Source organism: Ambystoma mexicanum, chromosome 11 (genome assembly GCF_040938575.1).
Source record: "Ambystoma mexicanum isolate Mex_15411 chromosome 11, UKY_AmexF1_1, whole genome shotgun sequence".
Classification (NCBI taxonomy): domain Eukaryota; kingdom Metazoa; phylum Chordata; class Amphibia; order Caudata; family Ambystomatidae; genus Ambystoma; species Ambystoma mexicanum.
The window spans coordinates 1,337,521,581-1,337,548,859 of record NC_090934.1 but is presented as its reverse complement, the minus strand read 5'-3'; the positions used below and the strand labels follow the sequence as shown (position 1 = coordinate 1,337,548,859).

The following is a 27,279-nucleotide window of genomic DNA, read 5'->3' as shown; positions in this document are numbered from 1 at the left end:
ATTGCAGTTACTTAAAACCCCATATCTAACTTCTACAGTAAATCTTTCAATCAATACAACACAGGAGGAATGCACCTTGTGAGGGGTCTGGTGGTCGTCTGTGGGATTTACCGGTGTTCTGACGTCTGGTATTCCAGGTCGAGGGGCTGGGCTCTGGGGGCTTGTGGCGGGTGGTACATGTTTTCTACTATAAAGGGGGGTTCTGTGTCTTGTCTCATTGTCGGGGGTAGCCTTTGTGCGGGGTCAGGCTTCTTGGGGTGGTCTGGGGGATTGTGGGATTTACGAGAGGGGGCTGGTAGATCAGTGGATTCAAACGTAAGTTTATTACTGTGCTGTAAATAACGCAGGTGGCGGCCGGTGGCCTTGGATGCTGCGTTGGGGCCTCTGACTCTCTGAAGCGGTTCCAGCTTGGTCGGGGGAGGTGGGGGAGCACGGCACAGGCCTTAGCTTTTTTCTACTTGGCAGGCTTCGTAGGATAGGAGGGAGAATGGCCTTGCATATATTCACAAAAGGTATTTTCCTCGTGTGTTGTCTAATTTTTGAATACAAAACTTTTATATCATTGGTCTTCTTTAAACTACTATACCATACACATATTCTACGAGTTCATTAAACATTCTGTTAATATATTCAGTCCAAGTACCTTTTCGTTACCTAACACTCCATTTGCTACAGAGTTTGATTATTTTATGTACATTAGACGTTACATGAGGTAGTTCTAGATTATGGCCTACAGAGATTGATACTCGCCGCTTTGGGTGATTAAGAAAACATATACGAGTTCAGGTTTCTACATAAAATTGAAAGAACATTTATACAGATAAAGGCTATACGTTTGGTCGACATCTTTCTCTGTGGTTATAGCAGCACTAGTCCAGACCTGGGGTGATATCATATAACGTTACATCTTTATGGTTTGTTCACAGTTTACAGGATCTGTTTAAACAGAGGTGGTTCGTTAATACCAATACTTGAATTATTTTCTACTTTCTTCAGATAGTGATGCTTCAGCTTTTTTCCCCGTCACCCCGGCATCGCGGACCAGGTCATGCGGGGTGCAATATTACATTGTGAACGATAAAATGTTACAGTGTTGGCATCTCGGGTTTAGCTCATACCCGACTTTCTCATGGGAACGCGCTCGCAGCGGATCTACCAGGGCTACTGCGGCAGGGATACTTGGAAAGCCCTCCAAAGGTGGGGGCCGCACCGCAGCGCGCTGAACTCACGCCATCTTTGCTGGGCAAAAAGGCTTCTAGGCCTGTCTAAACGTTAGTGTGTGTGTATGATGGATACGTGGGGGCAATGTCATCGGCGGGCAAGCCCTCCTCCACCTGGGCCCGGGTGGCATGAGGGAACGCCCGGCGAGCCATGGTCCTCACCGAGGGGAGAATAATGTAAGAGAGGGGGGCCCTAAGGCCTGTCCTCCCCTACAGTCCCATAGACATGGGTGCAAGTAGAGGTAGGTTCATTTTGGTGATGGTTGATACCTTTTTGAGATGGACAGAGTTTAAGATCCTGAGGGAAGTCACGTGTCAACGCATAATTGAATTCATGGAGGATGTGTTTGAAAGGGAGGGTTTGCCCAGGAGCATTCTCACGGATAATGGTCCACAATTCATGGGAAAACTATTTTTGGAGTATCTGTACAAATGTGGAATCAAACACAAAAAGACTCCTTTGTATTGTCCCCAAGCAAACGGTATGGTTGAGAGAGTAAATCGAAGTATTATGGATGCTATTCGTGGAGCTAATGCATGTGGTCTTGACAAAAAGGTTGCAGTAAGAGACAGGCTGTATGCTTTGAGGATGGCTCCGCGAGTAAAAACAGGGATTGGCTCATTTGAACTTATGAGAGGGCAAAAGGCAAATACCTGTGTTGCGCCAGCTTGGTTGGGCAGGGCGACAGCGTCAGATGCGGTTGTGGATGATGTAAAGAAAGGGATGGAAGCCCGAAAAAACAAGTGGGTGGAAAGAGTCAATAAGAAGCACCCAAGGCGAATAACCGTGGTCAAAGCTGGAGATTGGGTATGGATAAAGAAGGCTGTTGTTACCAAGAAAGGGGAACCGTTATACACAGAGCCTGTTAGGGTTAAACAAGTCTTCAAAAACGCTGTGTGTGTAGAAAGTGGTCAAGTCTGGTCTTTGTCCAGAATCGCGAAAGTATATATATGTTCAGTGGGTACATATCCCACAATAAAGAAATTTATTTCATAAGGGAGGGGATGTGTTGTATAAAGCTAAACTTTTGTATGCTTTGTTGTATAAAGCTAAACCTTTGTATGCTTTCTTGTTGCTATGGTTTTCAGCTGTGTTTATGCCGAGCACATCATCTGTAATTCCAGAATGGATTTATGCCTACTGTGCCATTCTGGAATGATGTGTGCTTGGAGATGTTTACTCTGGAGTGAAGTCAGTTATACCCTGGATGCTGCCTGTGTTAGGGGTCTTAAGTGAGTTACTGAAGCTGTTCCAAATAAACTGGCTTTCCTTACCAAGTTTGTGGCTTCTTTACACCTTACTTAGGAGTAAGTTACTCATTCTTTACAAGGAGTAAGTGAAGCTTACTCCTGGAAAAAGCTCAGTGAATCCCCTCTTAGCATCTTTGTCCACATTCATTTAAGGCAACTGATCTCTTCCTGCTGCTAACCTGAATGCTTGCAGTGAAAGACACTTTTCTATCTAGCATTTCTACCACAAGCAAGTAGCAGTACATTTAAGCTATTTTGCTGTTTTTGGATGGTGTTTTTATTATAAGAAATGCTCTGCTATAACACGCTGGGAGAAAGTATTTGTAAAAAGGTTCTATAAACATTAACATTAGATTTCAGCAAATATCTTTTTGTATTTATGCTTGTAAACTGGATTTTATTTGTTAAATAAATGTCACTACTATTGGTTTGCAATAGCAGAATATACATCATAAAACGACTTCCTTGTATTGATTCAAGCATTTATTTTCTGTTCAAAATCAGTGTAATTTGTCTATAAATGAAGACAGTAATCCAATTAGAAAATAAAACTGAAACTTGACATTACCTGAACTGGTTAATCTGGTAATATGGGAAAAAATGCCAATGACCAAAGTTACGCTCAATTCATAACTATCAGAGTACTGCTGAAAGTAAATATAATTCTAGATTCCTTTCTAGAAAGCAGGCTTACATTAATTTCCCTCATGATGCACACATAAAATCGATCGTTTCCGTGTCCTAAATGTCATTACATATTCAATAAATACTCTTAAAAATACATGCACTCGTTTGCTTTCTAAGCACATTTCTGCTTTTCCTTTTCAGTAGTGAGTATTTTCAGTTCTCAACATACTTTACCAGGTGGTTTCATTTCAACAGGGTGAAATATTGAAATGTGTAATGCTTCAGTACTCTTAACATGAGCCAATTTTCAAAAGTTTTCAGAGTATGTTCCTAGATCATGGTATCAGAGAAACAAACCCAAATAACAAAGCCTCACTTGCTCAAAGGTCCTTGATTCACCATTTAGCACACTTTTTACCCACATATAATAAACAGTGGCTACATGATGAAATAAGTAGCATCAATTGATTGGCAGCTGCACTGGTATGGTCTTCGCCCTACTAAATGAACCTTTTCAGTATGTCACGTGAATGTGATGTAGTTCTTCAGCTACTCCATACGCAAGATCTGTGTTTGTCTATTTGCTCTTCCAGTCTCTCTCACAGCAGCATAGTGTTAGAGGCTAAGCAGCGGCACAAGGAGGCACCTTACAAGCAATCCACTGCACCACATGGCTAAGGGCTTCCCTCCAACTGGAGCCCTTCACTGCTTTGGTGCATCTTTGTAGGACGAGTGTGGAGTAAAGTCAGCAAGTATCAGGGCATCTCTGGGATACAAAGGCAACTATTGGCCTGAGGACCCGGAAGTCTGGAAGCTCCATGAACATTGATGTTCAACACATCCCCATTTATGCTCATATTTTATAGAACTTTGCATGAATGCTGTACCACCACAGTGATGGTCAGTGGCATGAAAATAGTGGGTTAGGAGGGCCCCCTCCACCCACCCTTTTCAATCATCAGCCAGTTGGCCTCATTATAGGTTTACCGGTCTGGGAACTACGGTACCGATAAGCTTGCCGGAACCGTAGTTCCCGAACTGGCAAACTACGAGTTGTGTTTGCGGGTGTCTATCTGTCCGCAAGGTCTGACCTGGCGGGCGGAGTGGCACCCGCATGCACAGCATGTCGGATGCACCGGCACCGTTTATAACGGTGCCGGTGCATCGTTATCAGTTTAGGTGAAAACATTAATTTTCAATAAAGTGTAGTCGTTTGCACATAGCTGGCAGTGGCCAAGAGTTAGAAGAATTGCACAGAGGTTAGCGAGCGATACCAAACAGCACTCTGACTAACAAAAACCCCCTGCTACCCAAAGCTATCCTTTTTCACATTCCGCACAGGATGAAGCACTTCAACTAAAAACACATTGTCATAGAACCAGCAAAAACAAAATGCAGTTACGATTGGTATCACATAACACATTTTGAGACACTCACAGGGGCGGGCAGGGGATTCAAGAGTGAAGCAAGACGGTGTTAATGGGGGGCCAAACAATAACCTCAAGGTGAACTAACTCAAAAATAGTTCCTTAGTGCACCCTCATTGACTGACAAATCAAGGCATGTAGGCCTTCCACGCTTACAGTGTGGTGGTAGAATGTCTTGACCTTATAAAAACGGTATTTTAATGTTATTTGATTTAGATTGAAACGATTGTGCCCCCAGACCACGTACAATTGGAAGGTTTTGTAAGAACCAACATTCATGCACACAACGACATAAAGGTGAAGTTTACATTGACAGAAAAAAGTTGACATTTACTTGAAGATTTGTTACCAACATCAAGACAAAACAATGACAATTACTGTAAGTGTCCCAAAATATTTCTCTGAACCGATCAGACTGATTTCCATTACCGCTTGCTATTCTGTTTTATGTCTCACCAATAAAATTATCAATTTCCCTTACAAACTATAGATGAATGGTGGCTTTCAGCATTTTACCAGGCACTCCATGTTTGTGGTTCTTAACCAGAATAGATCAGGCTAAGGGCCTCAGTACAGATATGCCAAAACAGGCAGATTCATACAAAGACCACCACGTTTAGCACCCACCATTGCACAGCATTAAGGGTATTCACATCCAACAGTATTTCAAATGATATCGCTGGTGATAGACACTGCCTGTTTGCAAGGATGCATACCACCTAGGAATTTGTGAAGTTAAAATTTGAAAAACATCCTCCAAGTATTTAAAAATGTTCCCTTCCAGAAGGTAAGTTCTAGCACTTCCCATCAATTCTGAGAAAACACTTTTTCCAGAGAGAGTTTGAAAACGGGTGACAACCATGGTATCTCCAACCACCATTAACTTGTACATTTATGAAATGATAATGACACTACAAAATGTTTGCAATAACGAAATAATGGGTGGTAATATATATATATGTATATATATATATATATATATATATATTTTTTTTTTTTTTTTTTATTTTTTTTAATTTATATATTATTTAATAAAGCATGTGGGTTTTGTGAAAAACAGCCATCTTTCTTTATATCAGTGAATTTGTCTCAGTTACCATAGCAACTGTAGTATTCCCATTATAGGGCAGGTTTGCTCGATTTCTCTGGCACACATTGCAATTTCCACTGGTGGGAATCCAGGAAAGAGAAATATGCCCCACCTTTACTGAAGCCCCACATAGAAAATTTGTCAGTGAAAGCAAGACTAAAACCGAGGGGTGTGGGTAGATGTTGAGGAAAATGGATAGAAAAGGGTGACAGAGGTTATGTGTTAGGCCCATACATGCCACCAGATCATGGTTACTGGTCTTTAGAGGAGATTTGAGATGTCAATGGTTAGCTAGGCAAAGATGCACATTGAGCTTGTTGCAACTCAGTAAATTCCAGTGGCTTGTACAACCAACCCCATTTAGGCTACACTTTACTCGTCCGTTGTTCTGGCTTGATAATTCACTTTAATATTATAGGTAATTATTACCCATGACATTACATTGTTCCTAAGGTGTCCATGTCCCTTTGTAAAAGTGTGGTTAATGGTTTGTTTCTAATCTCTGACAGAGCAGTACGTCAACAGTAACAGAAGGCAGCCTTTCAATCAATGCTGGCATGGTGACCATACTGTTCACTGCATAGATAGAGTCTCCTCAGAAAAAGATAGGAATCACATTTATATCATGATAATGAAAACATTCACCAAAAACGATGACACTGGGGAGGAGCAAACAGTGATACAATATGGATTGATATACAAATATTTGGGAGACTACAACACATTTTGGCTGGAAAAAGAGACAGTTCATGGATTGGCTGATTATAAAGTTTTAGCATTACAACCCCATGTTGAAATATTGATTACAGATTACAGACACTCCAATAAACTCGGCTATTTGCTATTTTTGAAAGCTTTTTTGATATGTGCCCATGTTCTCGAGGTATTGGCCAATTTGACTGATTTTGTTTGACCATATGGCCCATTTGACCAAAATTAAGCTGTACGAAATGATTGTACAACCAAAAGTTTGGTCAAATGGGCCATTCAGTTCCATTATAGCAAATAAGGGGAACGGGGCTTGCGGGGGTGTCCTCCGCTCTCCTTTCTCACTATAATGGGAACGAGGGTTGCGGGAGTGTCCCCCGCTTCCAGGACATTGGAAGCAGGGGGCTTAAAAAAAAGACAAGGTTGAAACATGTGTATGGGGTTGCTGTGGTACTCTTGTTCAGAGGAGAATTGCCTAGCATTTTGGTGCTGGACTGCCCCTGGGCAGGACAAAGACTGATATGTGGGGAAATTTCTTCTCTGTGAAAAGAACAGTGAGCTAAAGACTTGGTTGAGACTCTCCCAGGGGCCATCCACCCAAGAACAAGTCAATGGGCTGTGTTCGTGCTGGTAGAGAGTTTCCCAGACCCCCCTCTGTTTTGCATACTAAGTAACTTTGGGTCTCACCCTAAGTTACCAGGTGAATCCAGACGTGGACCCCTTGCTCACTGTTCTTAGAGGGGCGCAGCTTCACCTCACTGATGAAGCCCAACAAGGTTGAAACATGTGTATGGGGTTGCTGTGGTACTCTTGGTCAGAGGAGAATTGCCTAGCATTTCGGTGCTGGACTGCCCCTGGGCAGGACAAAGACTGATATGTGGGGAAATTTCTTCTCTGTGAAAAGAACAGTGAGCTAAAGACTTGGTTGAGACTCTCCCAGGGGCCATCCACCCAAGAACAAGTCAATGGGCTGTGTTTGTGCTGGTAGAGAGTTTCCCAGACCCCCCTCTGTTTTGCATACTAAGTAACTTTGGGTCTCACCCTAAGTTACCAGGGGAATCCAGACGTGGACCCCTTGCTCACTGTTCTTAGAGGGGCGCAGCTTCACCTCACTGATGATGCCCAACAAGGTTGAAACACGTGTATGGGGTTGCTGTGGTACTCTTGTTCAGAGGAGAATTGCCTAGCATTTCGGTGCTGGACTACCCCTGGGCAGGACAAAGACTGATATGTGGCGAAATTTCTTCTCTGTGAAAAGAACAGTGAGCTAAAGACTTGGTTGAGACTCTCCCAGGGGCCATCCATCCAAGAACAAGTCAATGGGCTGTGTTCGTGCTGGTAGAGAGTTTCCCAGACCGCCGTCTGTTTTGCATACTAAGTAACTTTGGGTCTCACCCTAAGTTACCAGGGGAATCCAGACGTGGACCCCTTGCTCACTGTTCTTAGAGGGGCGCAGCTTCACCTCACTGATGATGCCCAACAAGGTTGAAACACGTGTATGGGGTTGCTGTGGTACTCTTGTTCAGAGGAGAATTGCCTAGCATTTCGGTGCTGGACTGCCCCTGGGCAGGACAAAGACTGATATGTGGGGAAATTTCTTCTCTGTGAAAAGAACAGTGAGCTAAATACTTGGTTGAAACTCTCCCAGGGGCCATCCACCCAAGAACAAGTCAATGGGCTGTGTTCGTGCTGGTAGAGAGTTTCCCAGACCCCCCTCTGTTTTGCAGTGTGTTTTTATGGCAGGTTTTTTTGGGTGATATTCTGATTTAGGATAATAAAATTAAGATGTTAGAAATCTCTTTGTACTTTACCCCCGGTTCTTTGGGTGGTTTTTGTTTACACCTATGTGGACGATTTTGAAATGCTGCCACTGGATGAACGTGAATGTCCCTTCCAAATTATTAGCATTAATCACGCCTGTTGTAACAGTTGCCTAAAGTCAGTGAGCTGTAATGCCCAGGGTCAATTGAGAGGGACCCACACACAGGAGCCTGTATTTGTAGGCCAAATTAATTTTGTGAGTTTGGGCAAAGACCCATACATGCCATAACAAACCTAAATCAGGATGGTGGGTTTCACAGAAAGTTATCAGGTCCGATAAATGAAAATAAATCTGTGCTGTGCATGAAAGGTCTGCAACTACGATTGTGGTACGCCCCAGCAGAGTTGGATTACCAAACGTACATATGCACCACAGAGGATGGTGGTCAAATGGGCATAGGTTGGAGATTTTGAAGCATTGGTACCATGCTTACCACAAGAGGAATGCAGCTAGAGTAAGCAAGTCCCTGCAGATAGAGTAAGCATGCTCCTTCGGATGAGGCATAAACCATTAGAGACGCTCCACACTCAATGTCCCCATTGCCACCTGAGGCCCAAGGCCTTAGACCCACCTTCAGCCTGTCATCATTCAAGTGGTGGTTCAGATTAACACATCTCTGCAGATTTGTTAATCCAACTGAGAATTGCAAGAGTAGTTATTCGGGGTGGGACCAGTTTCCATTAAGCATTTGCCATGGAAATGAATCCTGCTTTTGATCAACCTATCACAGCTGTATACACCTCGGTGGAATTAGAGTGCAGAACCTTGGTCCTTGGACCTTACCACTTACTTTTTCAATGGTCAGGAAGGCGATCCTCTGCAGTATCTGCTCCTATACAAAGCCTTCTTTATCATTTTCAGTACCACAGACATTTGCACCTGTCTGAAGATGTGGTCATTTTTTTGCCAGGAGGGCACATATTGATGTCCTAATTTTAGGCAGGAATTTGCAGGCTAGAACCCCAAGAGACTTCAATTTGAACAAGCCCTAGCCGAAAGGCCACAATGGAAATCTGTCTGCCAAAAGGGTATGTGAAGAACATCACTGAGTCACTAACCGCTACAACTTCCGAATCATATCTGCGCCCATTGATTACTTAAATGCATGTAATGGGTTTGTCAGGGTTGTGCTGAGAATGTGTCTGCTCTCTATCACATACCACTAAGGATACAAACACATACATGTGCACACTAGATGATCTGAGACCATACAGAGGTCTACCATGCTTTTTTCTCAAAGTACTAGCATTTACTTAGTTGTGCATTGTAAGTATTATTTTCATGCACGGCAGCAGTTGAACCGGAGAGCATTAAGAAGCTCCTCCTTGTACAAAGAACACAGGTTGTTCCAACGTAAAAAGAGCTTGTATGCTTACTGTCTATGCCATGGTACGTGTATTCTTAGTTGAAATAAATATATACAGGTTCTGTTGATTTTTTCTTAGGCTCAAAGTGGTTGTCTACTAGTCTCTTTCAAACAGCACCCACTGCACCCAAGTAAAACAAGTATAACCATAGCCAATAGGTTTGAGCAATCCTGTCTCCATTGAAGCCTCAAATGCCTAGTATAATCACCATCTAAGTTACAACCTCACATGTTCAAGTGTTGCAATCCTATACTAGGAGCAGCATCAAATATTTCAATAATGCATTCACATTCCTGAGCTAGTGACCAAATGTAAGGTAATATATCACCTGTTTTCTGTGCGAGCTGGCATGGGGAAAAGACATTTAGGCCTTGAAATATCCAAAAGCAGGCATTAGATCCACAGGTCGAGTGGCTTAATAAAATTACCAGACTGACGAGTCCTCAACTCAATTGTTTTCTTAAGTAGCAGTACCATGAACCTTACTGCAATTGAAGTTTACTTTTCATTTCAAAATATGGGTACCTTAATCTGTCAAGACTATTGCACGTTTTAGTGTCCTCTAGCAATTCAAAGTATACACAAATCTTTGTTACCTCACAATTTGTGATGATAAAAAACACAGGCTTACCAATTACTTTTGTTTGTTTAACTATGGGAGTAATTCACCCTTCAAAGTCAAGGTAGCTTACAGGGTCCTGTCGTCCCCCTCAGACACTCAGGCAATCATATCAAATGTCTTTCCTTAGGTCAGAGCAAGTTCATTCTGGGGTGGAAGGCATGGGCTGATGACGAGGGCAGCACTGACCATTGCCCTTTCAGAATGATAAAGACCAGTGTTTTGTTAACGTCTTTGAGAGGAAGCTGAAGTGCCATTCCTACACCCGTGGAAGCTGTTCCATGAAATATACATACAGAACCATGCCCTGGCGATACCTTACGTTCAGGTTAGGTTGCCTATTCCTATGGTCTACAGAAAAGGAAATTACATGGGCAAGCTTCTGCAGTTTAGCAAAGGATTTCACATTCTAATCAGCCCAATGTTATTCGAATATAATTATAATTGTTTTTTTCATAACACGCTTAACACTGAAGAGGTTTTAAGCGCTGACCCGGGATGCAAACCTGTGTCTTGCTCTGCGTCGTCTTGCTTTCAAGACAAACGCATTGCCACTGAGCTATACTACTCATTCCAATGGCCATATGACATGAGAAATGTCTTGTATTTAAACCATCCGCTAGGCGTACTCTCCAGCTTTGGATTTACTTTATCATCAGTGATATTACATCTAAATGAAAAACCAAAGATTACCTTTCGAAAAGCACCTACCATTAAAGAGAAACTAAGTCCAAGCTTCCTGAAACCAGAAAAATTGAAAGATGTATGCAGCCTATTTAACCTACAGGAACCAATAGGAGTATATAGGTGTGGCAACCACAAAATTTGTCCTAAAATGGAAAATGGAAAAAAAAGATTTCAAGCTACCTAATGGTAACATTAAAAAAATAAGTCAATATATAAATTGCAATAGCAAATATGTAGTATACTGCACAAGATGTGTGTGTAATGAACTTTATATAGGAAGCACAAACAGAGTGTTGAAATTAAGATTGCTTGAACACTTAAGGGCAATCAATAACAGAGATACAAGATATCCCATGGCTATACATTTCTGGGAAAAACATCAAGAAAAATACAGAGAAAATATAAAGTTCTTTGGATTAAAAAAAGGAACGGCACCAATGAGAGGAGTGGACGGAGAAGCATTTCAGAGAAAAAGAGAAGCCCAATAGCTTTGCCTTATTGACACATGCAACATGGCCTGAACTCGGACAGTGAGATGTTTTATTGGCTATATTTATAAACATTTTGAAATACTGATTGATAACAATTTATAATATCTTTTGCAAGTGTCTTTACCCAGTCTGTTATCATACAGAAAGTGGGTATAAGTATGTTCCAATGACTACAATTCTATTTGTCTTGATATCAACCATTATTGTTTTGTTATATTGAATGTCAGCAATCTATTATACTTTTAAAGAGTGAGTATTACCCGGTCTGCTACTTTACAGAAGATGGCTTTATAGAAATGGGTTTGTTATAAAAACTTGATAAGATTTTGGCAACTAGTAGGGGGAACAATAGAAATAATCAAACAGATTGGTAATTTTATATAAGATTAATCAATTATGCTCTGGGCCAATAAGGTAGCACAAATAAGTACGCACTTGCTATTCCATAACAAAAAAACATTAACAACAAAATGGCCGCAACACGTAAAAACATCATGACATCATCGCGTATTATGCCACAAAATTCTTTCTCTCTTCAGTTCGCGGATCGGCGACTGAGGAGACAAGCACACCCCTCAAGCAAGAAGGTAAGAAAACTAGTATTTTGATAGGAAAGCTAGGCACTTCTTGAAAAACATAACCTTTAGAGTAAAACTATCTTCAGCTACAACTCATTGAAGCTAAAATCAGTAATCATTGTGCTACATAAATTGTAAGTAAAACTAATGGCGGATAAAAGAAGATATGTCTTTAAACTTAATAGTATAAGGATTAACAGCATAGCATCTTTCTAACAACTTTAACACTTAGAGTAACAAATACCTTGAAAGCAGAACAAAAGTGTTTCAAATTTCAAGTAAGGTAATGAAACGAATTACCAATTTCAAGAAAATTATCGATTGTATCTTTTCAAGGATCTCTGACAGCTGTGACAACTAACAGCAAAGGAGACAAAACAAAACAAAATCTAAGAAAACAAATACTACAATGAACTTAGGAAAGAGTAAGTAATGAACTAATAAATGTACAATATGCTCATATTATAAGAAATGAAAATGTGAGATTGATTGTACTGTTACAAATGAAATATTATTTGCCTTTGGATTTTCTCCTGAAGATCCATGTAAAACACATAGTGAAACATGTGTTGAGAGAAAATAAAGTGACAAAATTACGTTCATTAAAGAAAATGTGAAGCAGTCTTATTTCAATAACACTTCATACAAGCATAGTTGGCGCACACCAGAAAGATACCTAAAATAGAACTAAGTGATAAAACAGAATCAATATATTATATATTTTGATATTGAACTACATATAGCCAGAATGTGCAGATGAAAAAGAGCCATCTGGTCTGCTAACAAACCATGCCTGTTGTAACACCATACATCCTACTCAAATTCCAGATCAGTTTTTTCTATTAGTTTATGAATGGAGTGTATAGATTTGTTGCTCATTAGATTCGAATTACATTGAAAAGAGGAAACAGATAAGATAGCTCACTAGACTACAGCGCCCACTGCACACATATGTGTAACTTGAACGTTTCCAACCCTGGCAAGTAAACTCTGCCTGTTATCCAACCAATGTCAACAAAATTAGTATCATTGAGCTAAGCAATGTTAGCACTTGAAATTACAGTGCTTAGATGATGAAGCACTATATAAAGCAACCAGCTATTATTTAGTGAGTCGAACACCTATTGCAATAACACTGAACATTGCACTTGTGACCTCTTACAAATCTCTAATCATCAAGTGCTCATCCAACTGGGCTATTTCACTATCCCATTTGATTTCCTGCCCTGAAAATGAACGCATAGATGCTCACTGCAGTGAATGATCTAAATTCACTGAAGCTGCACACTGACCACTGTCAAACAACCACAAACTATAATTGTCTACCTAATTTGCCAAGATTCCCAACCCCCCTCATCACCATACACTTTAAAGCTAAATGTTTTAATTTCTATTGTATAATGACACCATACATTTGGCTCTATCTGGATACTAATGGAGAGCAAGTGTCCCACGAACTTCTGGCAGACCAGGTCAGCCCAGGGCAGACTGAGAACAAGAGGCACAAGACAATGCAATCTCGACAGGGGTCAAGGATAGTAGTGTAGCAGGGGTCAGAGAGAGTGTGCCTTTGGGACAGGATCCTAGATCCAGGTGATGCCCATCAGATGAGGGAACCTTTGGAACTCAACTATGGGATCTGTGACAACAAGCTTTCAGCCAAAAGGGGCTATCGCCACCACAAAGACATCCTGGGTGAGTTCCTTCAGCTCCCTCCACCACCTGATAGCATAAGGTATATTGCCATTAGAGAACTGAGAACATTCATCTACTAGGGTTTAGGAAACCTGAAAACTGGACACAAATAGCAGGATCATCAGTTGGACATACCAGCAGAACCAGACTGAGTCCAACGATAATTGGGACATTGTAAAAAAAACTCTGTTTTAAAATGTGGCCAATTCATAAAAAGTCTTTCAAGCAAAGTTAGAGGGCAAAGACAAGCAGTTGGGGGTTCATGCTGAAGCAGGCAACGTTTGCTGCCCATCCCCCCTTTTTCCTCCCAACACTTACGAACCCTAAACTTGTGTTAAACTTGATCTAAAATGCAATAAACATGTTTATTTAATAAAGAGCACGTCTTGCCCTGTGTCATACACTCTGCACACGTTGCTACTGGTCAAAGTGTTGTTTATGCTATTCGGAGCAAAACAATGAATAATTAAATCCAGGTCACCAATAGTTGAGATGAAAGCACTTGTTCACAGGTTGCAGAAGAGAGGCCTTACAGGGCAAAAAGCCACCATAAATCTCTCCTAGCAAAGCATTCCATGGGCAAAAGAAACATGTTAAGAGAAAATAAAACGGCTGTCACTTTGCAAGAAGACTGACACCATTAGCAGCCAATACGAATGTCACAGTGCATATTAGGAAGAGACATACCAATGCTTCTAACAAATCAGCAGCCAAGGAGTGTGTTCAACCAGCGCATGAAGCCAAACCACTGTATTTAAACACTGGTGCCATTTTCCACTCTCTGAACGCAATACTATTACTTTCGGCTCTTCCAGGTGGCACCTAAGTGCGAGCCATGAGCCAAAGAAATCATAATAAGCATATTTTGAATGGTTACTATAGCGGTCTTCCGGTTTTTTCTTGATTAGTTGGACCTATCAGAACAAAACGGTTGTACTGAATTTTCTGAAACTTAACAGCTTCTCACACAAACATGCTTTATACTTCTAATACATTTGCAAATTCAAACAGTGCAGCAAGGTCAGTATTTGAAGCATTTACTGATAGCAGAATATATACTTAAACAATTGATAAGCGTATTACCGACATCCATTTCAATGTTACAGCTCGATAAAGTATTATTGGAACATGAAATCGGCCAGCTTTTCAGTCATTTTAAAAAAGCAAAAACATGTTCACATACCTCACATTAAGAAACATTCGGGTTAATCAAAGGATAAAGCAAACATCCTGAAACATGCTGTTTTACCACTTCATCAAGCGTTTTTTATTGCCAGTGAAACCCTCTCTAATTTTAAAATGTTATGTATATGTAAAGGGCAAATTAAGTTCAAATGCATGGTGTTACTTGCATGTATTCCTGGCCACAAATGCTGAACCTGTATTCTGCAAACATCAGCTTACTAAATGCATTCTGACTTGCAATCGACCTCTGATCCAAAGGGTTTGCATGCACAGTCACGTTTTCACAAACAGTGTTCTCATGTTCTTTGGTAGTCTCTAACTTTAGCAACGTGTTAGGCATATTGCCATGCTAGTTGCTAGCTGTGAATAAAGCGCACCCTTAAAATAGCCACCAACAGGCGTAAGACCGTTCGCACTATTCCCCAAACAAAGCATAAAAAAAAACAAATGAAATTTACCTCCAGCAAGAATCTTCTCTTCCAGCTCTGCCATTTGCTTCTTGTATGCCTTCAATGCAGATTCCTTAAAAGATGGACGTATTTTCTTTTTCTTGGGGATATCATTTGGCTTTTCAGGGACATTTTGATTTTCATCTTCCAGTACCTGCGCTTCAAGGACAATTTCACTTTCAGCCTCCAATGCCTCATCGTTAACTAAGTCCTCATATGGGATGTCATATTCCTCGTTCTGCTCTGTTGTGTATGGGGTTTCGTAAGGTGAATTTTCATTTTCTTCCACTTGATCAACATCAAATGTGTCATTGGGGTTTGTTCTGTTCTCCAGTTTTGCAAGAACTTGCTCCATTACTTCGACGTAGTCCGTTTCGTTGTCGGCAGTCGTTTCGCTCAGGTCACCTTCATCCTCTGCTTTGTAATAGTAAGGCTCCGTGTAAACATCTGAATCAAGGGTGGTACTCGACTCATTCGCAGTAGACTGTGACATAGTTCTAATTCTTCCCATCAATGAGGAACCGCTATCGTCATACCCACTTAAACTTTGAGTGCTTTTATTCCAGACTACTTCCAAGGCTGATTTTGCACGCTGAAGCGTGGATCCAAACTTAGGAAAACTAAAGGTCTTATCCGAAAGATCAATGCTTAAACGGCTATGCCATGATTTAGGTGGCGCATCTTCAGAGTCATCACTATGTAATTCACTCTGGCTTCGATACATCATGGACAACCTGTTTGAATTCTGGTAACTGTCCGAATGAGTTTCCTGGAAATTTTCGTAATGGCTGACCCACTGGCAATCGGATTCCCTGTCTAGATTGGGACAGGATGGAGAATTGCTATCAGGGGCAAAATTAAAGTTCTCTGCTTCGTACTGAAGGTCTATATGTTGACAGTTATTGAAGTCTTTTGTATACATTACCACTGCTTGCTCTGAAGGACTATTGGCATTATACACATAACCTTGCTGCATCGATACATCAAGTCCTGAATCTGTGCCTTGTTCTAAATGATGCCAATCCTTCCACGGTGAAAGATCTCCATGTAAAGAAAGCTGTGAATCACTATAATGACTTCTATCCCCTGAAATACACATTACTCCATTGCTTACGCCACTGTCAACAGTTTCAGTATTTTCCACTTCATTTTGTTCTTCATAGAGCTGAATTTCTTGACTGAAATGCTGATCTTGCGAGCTCGAATACCAATTGGATGATGCATCCTCCTGCCTTCTCTGCCAAAGCTCACGATCTGAAGAAGACATTAATGAGCTTCCATTAGTTCTTATAAAATACTGGTTCTCTGAAAAGTCTTCAGAGTATGACTGACATAATTTGGAAAAGTCTGATTCTGAACGACTAAGCTTGGGGGTTGAAAAATCTGTCTGCGAATGCCAAAGTGGGGTCATGTCATTGTAGTAGGGCTTCCCTTGCTTTTCTGGATTTTCAAATCCCAGTGAATCAAAGGCAAGTTCATTGTAGGCTGCTTTATTTGAAAAAGTACCATCCTCCATGGTCCTGCCAAGACTTCTGTTTTCTGCAGATTCACCATGATTAGGGCTATTTGATTGAATCTGAAAGGCTGACTTGGAAATTATTGCATAACTATTTCTGTTTATGTCGGGTTCCAATTCTTTGTCGCTGTCCTCAGGGGATTCCCATTCATCTGTTTTTGATTTCTGCTCAAGAGCTGAATGCTTAATGTCCATGCTTTCATATGTCTGGGAAGATGGTAGTCCTCTTTCTTTTCTTACCTTTATACCATGAGTAAGAATATCAGTTGAAATCCCAATCCCTGTGCCTTTTAGTTTGTAACATTTTTTTAATATTAAATCCCTTTGCTGAGGCGTTTCAAAGTATACGAGAATCGGCCTTGGCTTTGCATTTGGACAGTCTCTGTGCTGTCCGAGTCTATGGGCAAATTCCACTTTTATGGTGCTTTGTGCATCTGCAAACCCCATTTTCTCTACTAATATTCTGTAAACAAGATTTTCTGAATGTTCACACTTTTCTTCAGGCACATTTAAAAATCTAAGACAAGGTTTGTTCCCCTGGTGACCAATTTGTTTGATGTAATCATGAATGTCTCGAGTTTCTCGTCTAGATTGTACAAACCCTGAACGCAACTGTTCAATTTCACTCTGCACAACCTCAACGCTGCTAGAGATCTCATCAATGGATTCTTTAAGGGCATTGACATGTCCTCTTAGTTCTGAGAGTTCTGTTTCAATTTGACTGATTCCTTGAAGCTCCTTGAAGATCATTTCCATAACATCATGGGTTTGGCTAATGCATCCTGTTGAACTGAAGGCAGGCTCGACCGAGTTGGCTTTCTGTTGACGAGCAGCCCGATCTAAGGATTTGCTACGTAGGCCCCATGTCTTTTTCCACGTACTAACTTCTGAATCCGACGAGACACACTCTTGGCTTTTTTTCCATTTTCTTAACTTTTTTAAGGCTCCAAGTTTTAAAGTATGCAAGGTGCGTTCCCCTTCAGAACTTCCATCAGATGGTGCAAGACTGTTCACGCTCTTCCTGTTACGCCGCACTGGCATTGTGTGGGATGTATACTGCTTACTCTGGCTAATCCCTTTAGTTTCACTCAAGGACTCAGAGTATGAACTTTCAATTGAAGATAATTCTTGAAGTGTGTCATCATTATTATTGTCAACACAAATACTCTTTTCTAGCCCATTGGCTATGGCCACTCTGTAACTAAATGTCGGAGAAAGAGAGAATTCTTTCTTTCCTGCGTCTTCTCCAGTTGACAGGTTACGTGCAGATGGATAATTGGCTATCTTTTTAACAGTGCTTTTTATAGCATTTGAAATGTTAGGATTTTTGGGCTGGTCAAATTGACAATTATGTTGATCCTTTTTGCTTTGACAATTGTCCTTTTTTGGATTTCCCAATTTCTTTGTAAACATTCCTTTAAAAATCTTATATATGCAAGATAAGATCAGGTTTTTAAGGAGAGCAGAAACCATGGAGGACAATTAAAAACAATATTTTCTTGGGAAGAATGTGTGACTTTAAATTCTGAAGGTTATTGTATTTCCACCAGCACTGATTGTCCAGGTTTCATAGGCAATAATTAGCCAATACTGTTGGCTAGCAATCCGTTTTTTGTCAGAGGACAAAAAAGTAAATGTATGGTTGTGTTAGAAGAAACCAAATCTCAGGGAAGTATCACATACACAGTAGCATCTTCCTCGAACACCCATGGCTCCTTGTTGTGTCTAAAAAGGAGGGCATTGCATTATCATTCAAATCTCAGCATTGCATCGTTCTACATTGATACAGTAGCACTTTCAAATATTGAGGCATCCATGCAATGCTAATTAAATTACAATGGAAACTATCATCTCTATTATGCAAAATGGATAATGTACACAAAAGCAAAATCATAATATTACCTAACATTTTCCAGATCAAAAATACTTTCAAATTACTTCTCAGGCACAGGTTTTGTTCAGTTCTATAAATCTCATTGTGCCTTTTAATATTAATTACATTAATACAGATTGGGAAGATAGCTCAGGGGAAATGCACTTGTATTGGAAAGAAGACCTTTGGCAGCATTATGAGTTCGATACCCAGTCTCGTGGTCTACACCACTTTGTATTCGGGGCTGAAACTAATACAGTGTACAAGATTTGTAGCTAGACAGGGACAGGTCAACCACCTATTGACAGGTTTGAGAGGCTCAGCAATAGATTTTAAAACATTGATTCAAGAAATGGCACCTGCGGGGGTTGATGATCTCACACTTACAGGCTGGTTGCGGGCTGGATTGGGCTACCATAGAACACGTTTTACGGTTATTTTCATCAATTCTGAAGTTTGTGTTTTTGCAGGTCATACAGTTTATTTAGAAACCATGAACTTTCTTTGTAGTCCCAGATCTCACCGACAGGAAACCTTGAGATCTTCAGGTGCCCCCTGCCACCAACTCTACTGCCCCCTGCCACCAACTCTATTACATGCAATTGTAAGGTTACATATGCAGGCATACAGTGGGTGATACGAGGCAAAGTAACTGAGTGTTTCCAGCTTGACAAGGCTGTGCCTAGTGCTGTGTCCGGGCCCCAACACTTTACAATGTATTGATATTGATATTTTATTTCTATCGCGCTCGTACACAAGTGTTTCAGAGCGCAACAAGGCAAGGGAGGGGAACAGGGAGAACAAAACAGCGATCTTACTAGGCCCAGTGACATTGAGAACGCGCAAGTGCATGAGAGAGGGGGAGGGGAAAACTGCATGGATGGGGGGAGAAGTGGAAAGTGCGAAGGAGGGGAGAAACAGATAAATAATAATAAATAAATAAATAAATAGTAAAGGCAACAAACAGTGGTAGTGCAGCCAGCAATTTGCAAGTGCTAGGTTTAAGGCAGCAGACAGGGTAGGTCTGATAAGTGCAGGAAGAAAAAGGGAGGGGGGGGGGCTGTATCGGTACAGATACAGACCCTAGTGCAAGGGGTGGCCCGGAGGCAGTGCGGGAGTGTGGCAGGGTGGAAGGGTGAGCAGGTACATGGGCCCGGAGGACAGAGGGTGGCCAGGTGCACGGTGCCAAGAGAGAACAGATCAGCAGGGGAGAGGGGGAGCAAAGGCAGAAGAAAATAGGAAGGTGTTGAGGTGCTCCCGAAACGGGAGATGGTTCTCCTCAAGTTTTAGAGTGGCTGCGAGGCTGTTCCAGAGGGAGGCCGCAGCCAAAGACAGAGATCTACAGCCAGTTTGTTTCTTTGAAAAACGACTGACCCTGAGGGTGTTACAGGTAGAGGAGCGAAGAGCTTGAGAGGGGAGGTATTTGCGGTGAGATAGCTGAAGGTATTTTGGACCCAGGCCCCAGAAAGCCTTGTGGACAATGCAGAGGGTTTTGAATGTAATCCTTGCATCTCTGGGAGCCAATGGAGAGATTTCAGAGCTGGAGGGATACAATCCAGGGCTTGAGGCCAAGGACAAGTCTCGCAGTCCTGTTCTGGATTAGTTGCAGAGGGCGAAGAGTAGAGGCAAGTAGATTTAGAAAGAGGCTGTTAAAATAGTCCAACCTAGAGAGAACCAGAGCTTGGGATACCATGAGCTTCTGGTATCCCAAGCTCTGGTAAAGCGGGGAAGGAGAGGAAAGGTAGAGTACCTCTGAGGAGGTGCAGTAGGAAGTTTGACTTTTTAGAGACCTCAGGGATGTGGGCGGAGAAGGAAAGGGTGGAGTCAAAGATGACCCTGAGTTTCTTAGCCTTACAGGTGAGGGTAGGAGGAGGGCCAAGGGAACCTGGACAGAGAGTGAGGGGAAAGGATGTGAAGGTGTGCCGATGAGGAGGATCTCCGTCTTGCTGGCATTCAGACAAAGATCATTTGCGGCACACCAATCTTGAATGGCAGTTAGGCAATCAAAGATGAGAGAGAGAGAGCAGGGGGCCGAGGCCAGCCTCGAAATGAGTTGTGTTGTCAGCGTAGCACTGGACATTTGAGCAGAAAATGGCAATGCAGTGGGCGAGAGTTGCCAGGTATTGGTTGAAAAGCCAGGGCGAGATGTTAGAGTCCTGGGGAGCACCACACGTAGAGAGGAAGATAGATGATTGGAAGGATCCAAGTTGGATCTGGGAGGGTTGATCAGAGAGGAAAGAGGTCAGCCAGGCCACAGCCTGATCAGTGATACTGATACTGATAGTGATATGTTAATAGCGTTGCTGTGGATTTGACAAATTTAGAGGCCGTTGCCCCATGACTTGGTGGTGATAAATTTCATACTTTATTGTTTGCATAACATGCAGCCACAATTTAAAAATAATCTCTGGGTCTGTAGAGGCTATTGGACTGATCCAGTTGCTGTGCAAACAAAAGGGGCTGCAAACCAAGGAGGCCAAGACTAAATGTATGAAATGTCACCATTTGCAACACCTAAATGTGAACCTTTATAAAGCAGAAACCAAAATAGAGATGGCCTCCATCTTCGTTTTCAAACAAATGGCAAATGGAAAGAACAAATTGAAAGAAAGTGGGGTATCTTTAAATAGTAAAGTGGAAACAACAGTGCCCTTTGCTAAATGACCTTGCTGCTATGGCAATAGCTAGCTCTCGAGTTCTATAAAATAGAAGCCTGTCTGCCTGCTTACAAAGGAACAAAACAGAATTCTGTTTATAGCGTCACTTATGCATGGTGGTGTTGCTGCCTGGTCGGCTTATTCAATCGCGTGATGGTCACGTTGTGATCTCAAGGATCACGGCAGCTCGTCGTACTTTTTAAAGTAGTTTCCTAATGGGTAGGTTTCCCAGTCTTTCAAAGTGCAAGAAATTGATGGGTACGACCTATTATATACAATGAAGAATCTATACAAATATAGACTTTTAATTGTATAGTTAGTACTGACTAAAAATACAAGCAAGAAACACAGAAAATGTAAGCTGCTGTACAATGTCAGTGTTCAAGAAAATGTCTTCTAAGAACATGGCAGAGAATGGGGGTTAACAGTACCTGTGGTCCCAAAAGTGAACGAGATTTTATTCATGCAATCCAGAAGTACAGTAAATTAGATGATTCCACAATGGTTAGTCAGCACTCCAGCGGAGGTGGCAGTGATCATTACTGGTGGGAGCTGTGTTGAGACAGGTTTAAGATGCAGGTAAGTAGTTTGAAGTACCAACTACAGTACATAAGTCAGCACCATGGGTCCTGTGTTAGCTTGATGAACACCAAACATGGTTGAAACGGCGCGAAGATGGTCCAAGTGGTAAAACTGGATTACAGCTGCTCTGTGATTTCTTGCTTGGTGGGAGTCCCAACTGAGGAACTCCAGGATAAGGTGCGTCCTAATGTAATCCAACTCCAGGGAGCTTGGCTGGCACCTACTGTATTCCCTTCACCTCCAGTGAAGTGGTCCACAGCTATTTAGCCGTGCTGTTCCCAGGAGATGGTCACGGAACAGAGCTCTCCTCTGCCTTGAATGCCTTCTGTCTTGACCTCTATGGCAGAGGTCGCTGGAATGGACTGCACTCCCAATAGAAGTCCACAAGTGTAATCCTCTTCTTCATGGTGACCAAAGAAGACTTAAAGATTGTGAGTCCCTCTTCTTTCACAGGCAACATGCCACTGTGAGTGACCCAAAGAAAGCCTCTAGTTAAGTGCCAAAACCCCTGTAACAACTGCCTTTCTCCTGCTGATATCACACCATGAGTGCCTTACTTGCAGGAAATGAATGGGAAAGGAAAGTGAACATAATCCTAACAGAAAGCAAGATAGAGGGACCTTCCTCTAGGCCTACCTTCCCTCCCGGGCTACTCCTACCCATGCCCACTTGTCATTCCTGCTAGCTTCAAAGGCTTTTCAGTGAGCAGCACCCTGGCATAGGGCTTGCTTTGTAGTGTTAGTGCTGTCTCCGAAACACCATTCCCAGGAGACCTACTGGAGTACATTTCCATGCACTGGAAAAGGTGCATTACTTTTTCCTGGAGAATTAAAGGTAGGGGCATCTGTCATGATTCCTGCCCCTCATGTCCCCAGCCCAGGCTGGAGCCAGGCCACAATCACCTGCATGGCCCTCAAGGACCTCTCCATCCCTCCAGAGACCCGCTTGGAGTCAGACTTGGCGCTTGTGGCACCAGACTCACTCACTCCCATGGGATAACATTGGGGATTGGACTTGTAGTGCATTGATGGGGACAAGATGGATGCCCCTACATATTTCGGTTCACAGAACTGCATGTGCAGTCTAGTCTTTTGGGTGTGGTTCAGCCCAGAGACATCTGGGATACCCAGAGACTATTTAAGCCACGCCCAGGCTGGAAACATGCTTTGTGTTTTCTGCACCTGCAGCGTGACACTCACCGTGTTCGGATCAGTAGGCCTGCATCTTTCTTCTGCGCTCAGCTCCTGCAAGAACAAGAACACCGTTAGGAACAGCCTTACCTTGCAGCGCTTCTGCCCATCATTCATCGCTCCTTCTGTTCTGCGGGCATCTTCGGTGGTGTCATTCCCATCCCGGCATGCCGCTCCCTAAGGAAAAGGGAAAAGAACAGTAAAAAGGCATTAATAAGCATTCAGCAAATCTTCACTTATTTTTTAAAGACTGTACGAGCTTCAAACGCTTACCTGAATCCCAGCCGCTCTGGGGGAACGCTGTCTCCGGAACTTGTCATCCATCTTCAAGAGGGAAAAGACACTCCAGGTTAGCGTGCAAACATCTAGAGGCGCCGCATACCGCGCTTACTCACCGCATTTCTTCTTCATAACCGGCATCCACGCTGAAAACGTCGCGGCACCTAAAAGACACAGAAAAAGAACTCAGTTCAATACAAATACGAAAGGGTCACATCGCGCATCGCGCTCTCACTCACCTTCAGCGCAACTCATCTCAGCAGCAAGTCGCCATCCCCGGACGCCGGCCATCATCTAAGGAAGGAAAGGAACGAAGTTAGAGAACTGTTCAAAAGACTCATTATACTTACCTGTCGGACTCTTGCCAGTGAAGTAACTAGGCAGCAACGAGCCCACATCAATCAACGCGCCCCTGCGCTGAAAGCAGGACGGAGAGCACACTTTCCAAGAAAACAAGGCCTAGTCTCCAGTCAAGTAGAGTCCAGGGAAGGGTTTGAGGTCGTAAGAGGTCAGAACAGGCTGAGTGACGTCCCCGTGGATATCAGGTGAGCGTTACAGAACACAAAGCCTCACATCAAAATCCACCTGGGCATCATGGAATCGTCAGCCACCGACCAGTTAGCCCACATGTTGGGGCACCTACGTTCCGAAGTACATGCAGCCAGGCAGGAGACCAACACCCTGAGGAGAGAGCTGATAGTAGCCAAAGAACGCAATGATAATTTAAGCCGGCAACTTCTCCAGTCACAAGCAGGGCATGCACCATTGCCGGGAAGCGTGCCCTCGATGCCAGCACCATCAGCCAATCCCGTTCAGATAACCCTTCCTGGGGCAGTTCCTTTGGGCCTGCCCGAACGATTTACGGGGAATCCCAAGAGGTTTGCAACGTTCATGAACCAGTGCCGCCTGCACTTCCTCTGTAGACCAAGGGCCTTTCTGAATGACCAATCACGGGTCGCTTTTGTACTATCCTACCTGAGTGGTAGCGCCGCGGACTAGTCTGTACCCTTTGTGGCCCAAGACGATCCTTTGGTGCATGACTTCAGGGGCTTTCAGCAGGAGATGGAAAAGCTGTTCACCCGTCGTACTCATGGGCAGGCATTAGACAACGAACTTCTGCCCCTACACCAGGGGAATCAAGACCTATTAACATACATTCAATAGACTCGTAGTTGAAGCAGAATGGCCAGTGGAGAAGAGAACCACGTTATTTCATCAGGGATTGCGGGGGGAGCTCATGGATGTTCTCGCACAAGTAGTGAACCCCCGAAAGACTGCTCAGAATTAATTGACCTTGTTGTTCAACTGGATCATAGGTTGCAGGACCGAAGAGCACATCGAACCAGACTGGACCCTCGCCCTATGTATGTGCGTTCAAAGGACAATATTGCCCGCACAACGGAAGGTTCAGGAGAACCAATGCAACTCGGGGGGGGTCAGATCCCCCTTGACTAAAGCAGAAAGGGATAAAAGGAGACAGCAGTAGTTATGTCTGTACTGTGGAAGGTCAGGTCATTTCCTTAAAGAGTGCCCTGTGAAGCCACCGAGGAGGACGGTAGGAGCCACGGACAAGGAAGATACCATCAAGGAATCGGAAAACTCCCCAGCCGGCAAGTGTAGGGGTCCACTTGTCGAGCAAAGAAAGTGAACTACAGAGCTCCCATTTTGCACTATCTGTGGTCTTGATCAATCACCAACAACCATCTCGGATGCACGCAGTAAGAGCGTACATTGACAGTGGAGCCATTGGGAATTACATCGACCAGGATCTTGCGGCAAAGATGGGGCTTCCGTTACGCCCTAAATCAACCACTGAAATTGTTACCACTGTCGACGGTACGGAAATAGATTTTGGTCCAGTATCCCAATGCACTGCAGCTTTAACCCTTCTGTGCCAGGATGGACACCAAGAATCTATCATTTTTTACCTCATTAAGGCATCACAGTTCCGGTTGATTTTTGGAATGCCATGGTTGGTAGCTCACAATCCTCAAATCGATTGGCGAGCAAAAGAATTGGCCTTTCCCGAGACTTGCGCCCACACGTTATCGCCAAGAGAAACAACCAATAGACACAAGAACATCCACGCTTGCGACTGTGGCAATCAGCACCCTACCAAGTGAATACCAGGACTTTCAAGATGTCTTTCAGAAAGAACAGGCTAATACCCTGCCACCACATAGACCATACGATTGCCAAATTGACCTGATACCTGGCGCACAAATCCCTTGTGGGCAAATTTACGCACTCACGGAACCAGAAAACCAGCACCTGAAGGCCTATCTTGACCAATACCTGGCCAACAGGTTCATCCGTCCCTCTAAGTCTCCAGCAACCAGTCCTCTATTCTTCGTACCAAAAAAGGAGGGGGACTTGAGAACGTGCATCGACTATCGCGCACTGAAGCAGATTACCGTAAAAAAACTACTACCCCCTGCCACTGATCCCTGAATTGCTTATCAAGTCAAAGATGCCCAAATCTACACAAAACTAGACCCGAGGGGGGGCATATCACCTTGTTCGAGTAAAACAGGGGGACGAATGGAAAACCGCTTTTTGCACCAAATACGGCTTGTACAAATATCAAGTAATGCCCTTTGGCCTTTGCAACGCGCCTGCAGCATTTCAATACTTCATGAACGATGTCCTACGGGAAATGATTGATGTCTGTGCTCTAGTGTACATCGACGATATTCTAGTATATTCCGCATCAAAGCAGGACCACATTAAACACATCCGATCCGTATTGGAGAAACTCCGTCAACACCAGCTCTACGCCAAGCTCGAAAAATGCTCATTCCACGTCTCTGAGGTGGAATTCCTGGGCTTTATTCTCAGCCCGAATAGAATCCGAATGGATGTACACAAGGTAAATGCTATCCTGAAATGGCCATCCCCAAATTCATTCAAGGGGGTTCAAAGTATGCTGGGTTTTGCAAACTTCTACTGCCGGTTCATCCCAGGATTTTCGCAAATCGTGCATCCATGTCATTGCTAAGGAAAAGCAACAAAAAGTTCCAGTGGACAACAGAAGCCGAGGAAGCTTTCCAGGAACTCAAATCAAGATTCACATCTGCCCCAATCTTATACCACCCTCGCCCTGATCTCCCATACCTGGTGGAAATGGACGCCTCAAGCATGGCTATGGGAGACGTCCTCTCACAAAAGGACCCTGAAACGGGCCACTTACACCCTGTTGCCTTCTGGTTGTGTAAATTCACACCCTCTGAACTCAATTATGCTATCACAGACAAAGAACTCCTGGCCATTAAGTCAGCCTTTAAGGCATAGTGGCACTACCTCTTGGGCGCCAGACACACAATCACCGTAATAACTGACCACCGGAACCTCCAGTACCTAAAAGCGGCAAAGGCCCAATCCTCACGAAAACTATGCTGGGCTCCTTTTTTTGCTGAATATCACTACATAATTACATTTCGACCAGGGGTGAAAAACGGGAAGGCAGATGCCCTTTCCCGTATGGGGGTGGAAGAGCAAGGGTATCAGGCCCCTGACCCAATAGCAATCATCCCGAGTGACAATCTCCTAGGAATCACAGCAACCATAACTCAGAAAGAATTACATGAAGAAATCCAAAACCTGATGAGTCTGGAGCAATTACAAGCGTGGAGTGCACAAGGAGAACATTACATGATAAAAGATCAGTTGCCCTACTTGAGGAATTGTTTATTCTTACCAAACCAAGAACTACGATAACAAGTCATGTCCGGTTATCATGATTCCTTGATCGAGGGCCACCCCGGAATCGCTAAAACCCTAGCCAAGGTAAAACGAAATTATTGATGGCCCACGTGGCGTAAAGATATTATCCAATTCATCCTATCTTGTGAAGTGTGTGCTCAAAACAAGTCATCCAAGCAGAAACCGGCTGGGCTATTACAACCATTGGAAATCCGACCAGCACCCTGGCACACGTTGTCCCTCAATTTTATTACTGACTTACCA

General features: G+C 43.0%; 1 protein-coding gene across 1 annotated transcript in view; it reads right to left on the bottom strand.

Moving 5' to 3' along the window:
* Positions 1-27,279, bottom strand: part of UNC13C (unc-13 homolog C) — a 1,404,640-nt gene that overhangs the window by 1,319,429 nt on the left and 57,932 nt on the right. Inside the window, exon 2 of the mRNA XM_069624856.1 lies at positions 15,226-18,457. Coding sequence (XP_069480957.1) covers positions 15,226-18,205 — 2,980 coding nt within the window. The 5' untranslated portion in view covers positions 18,206-18,457. The remainder of the gene's footprint in view (positions 1-15,225; positions 18,458-27,279) is intronic.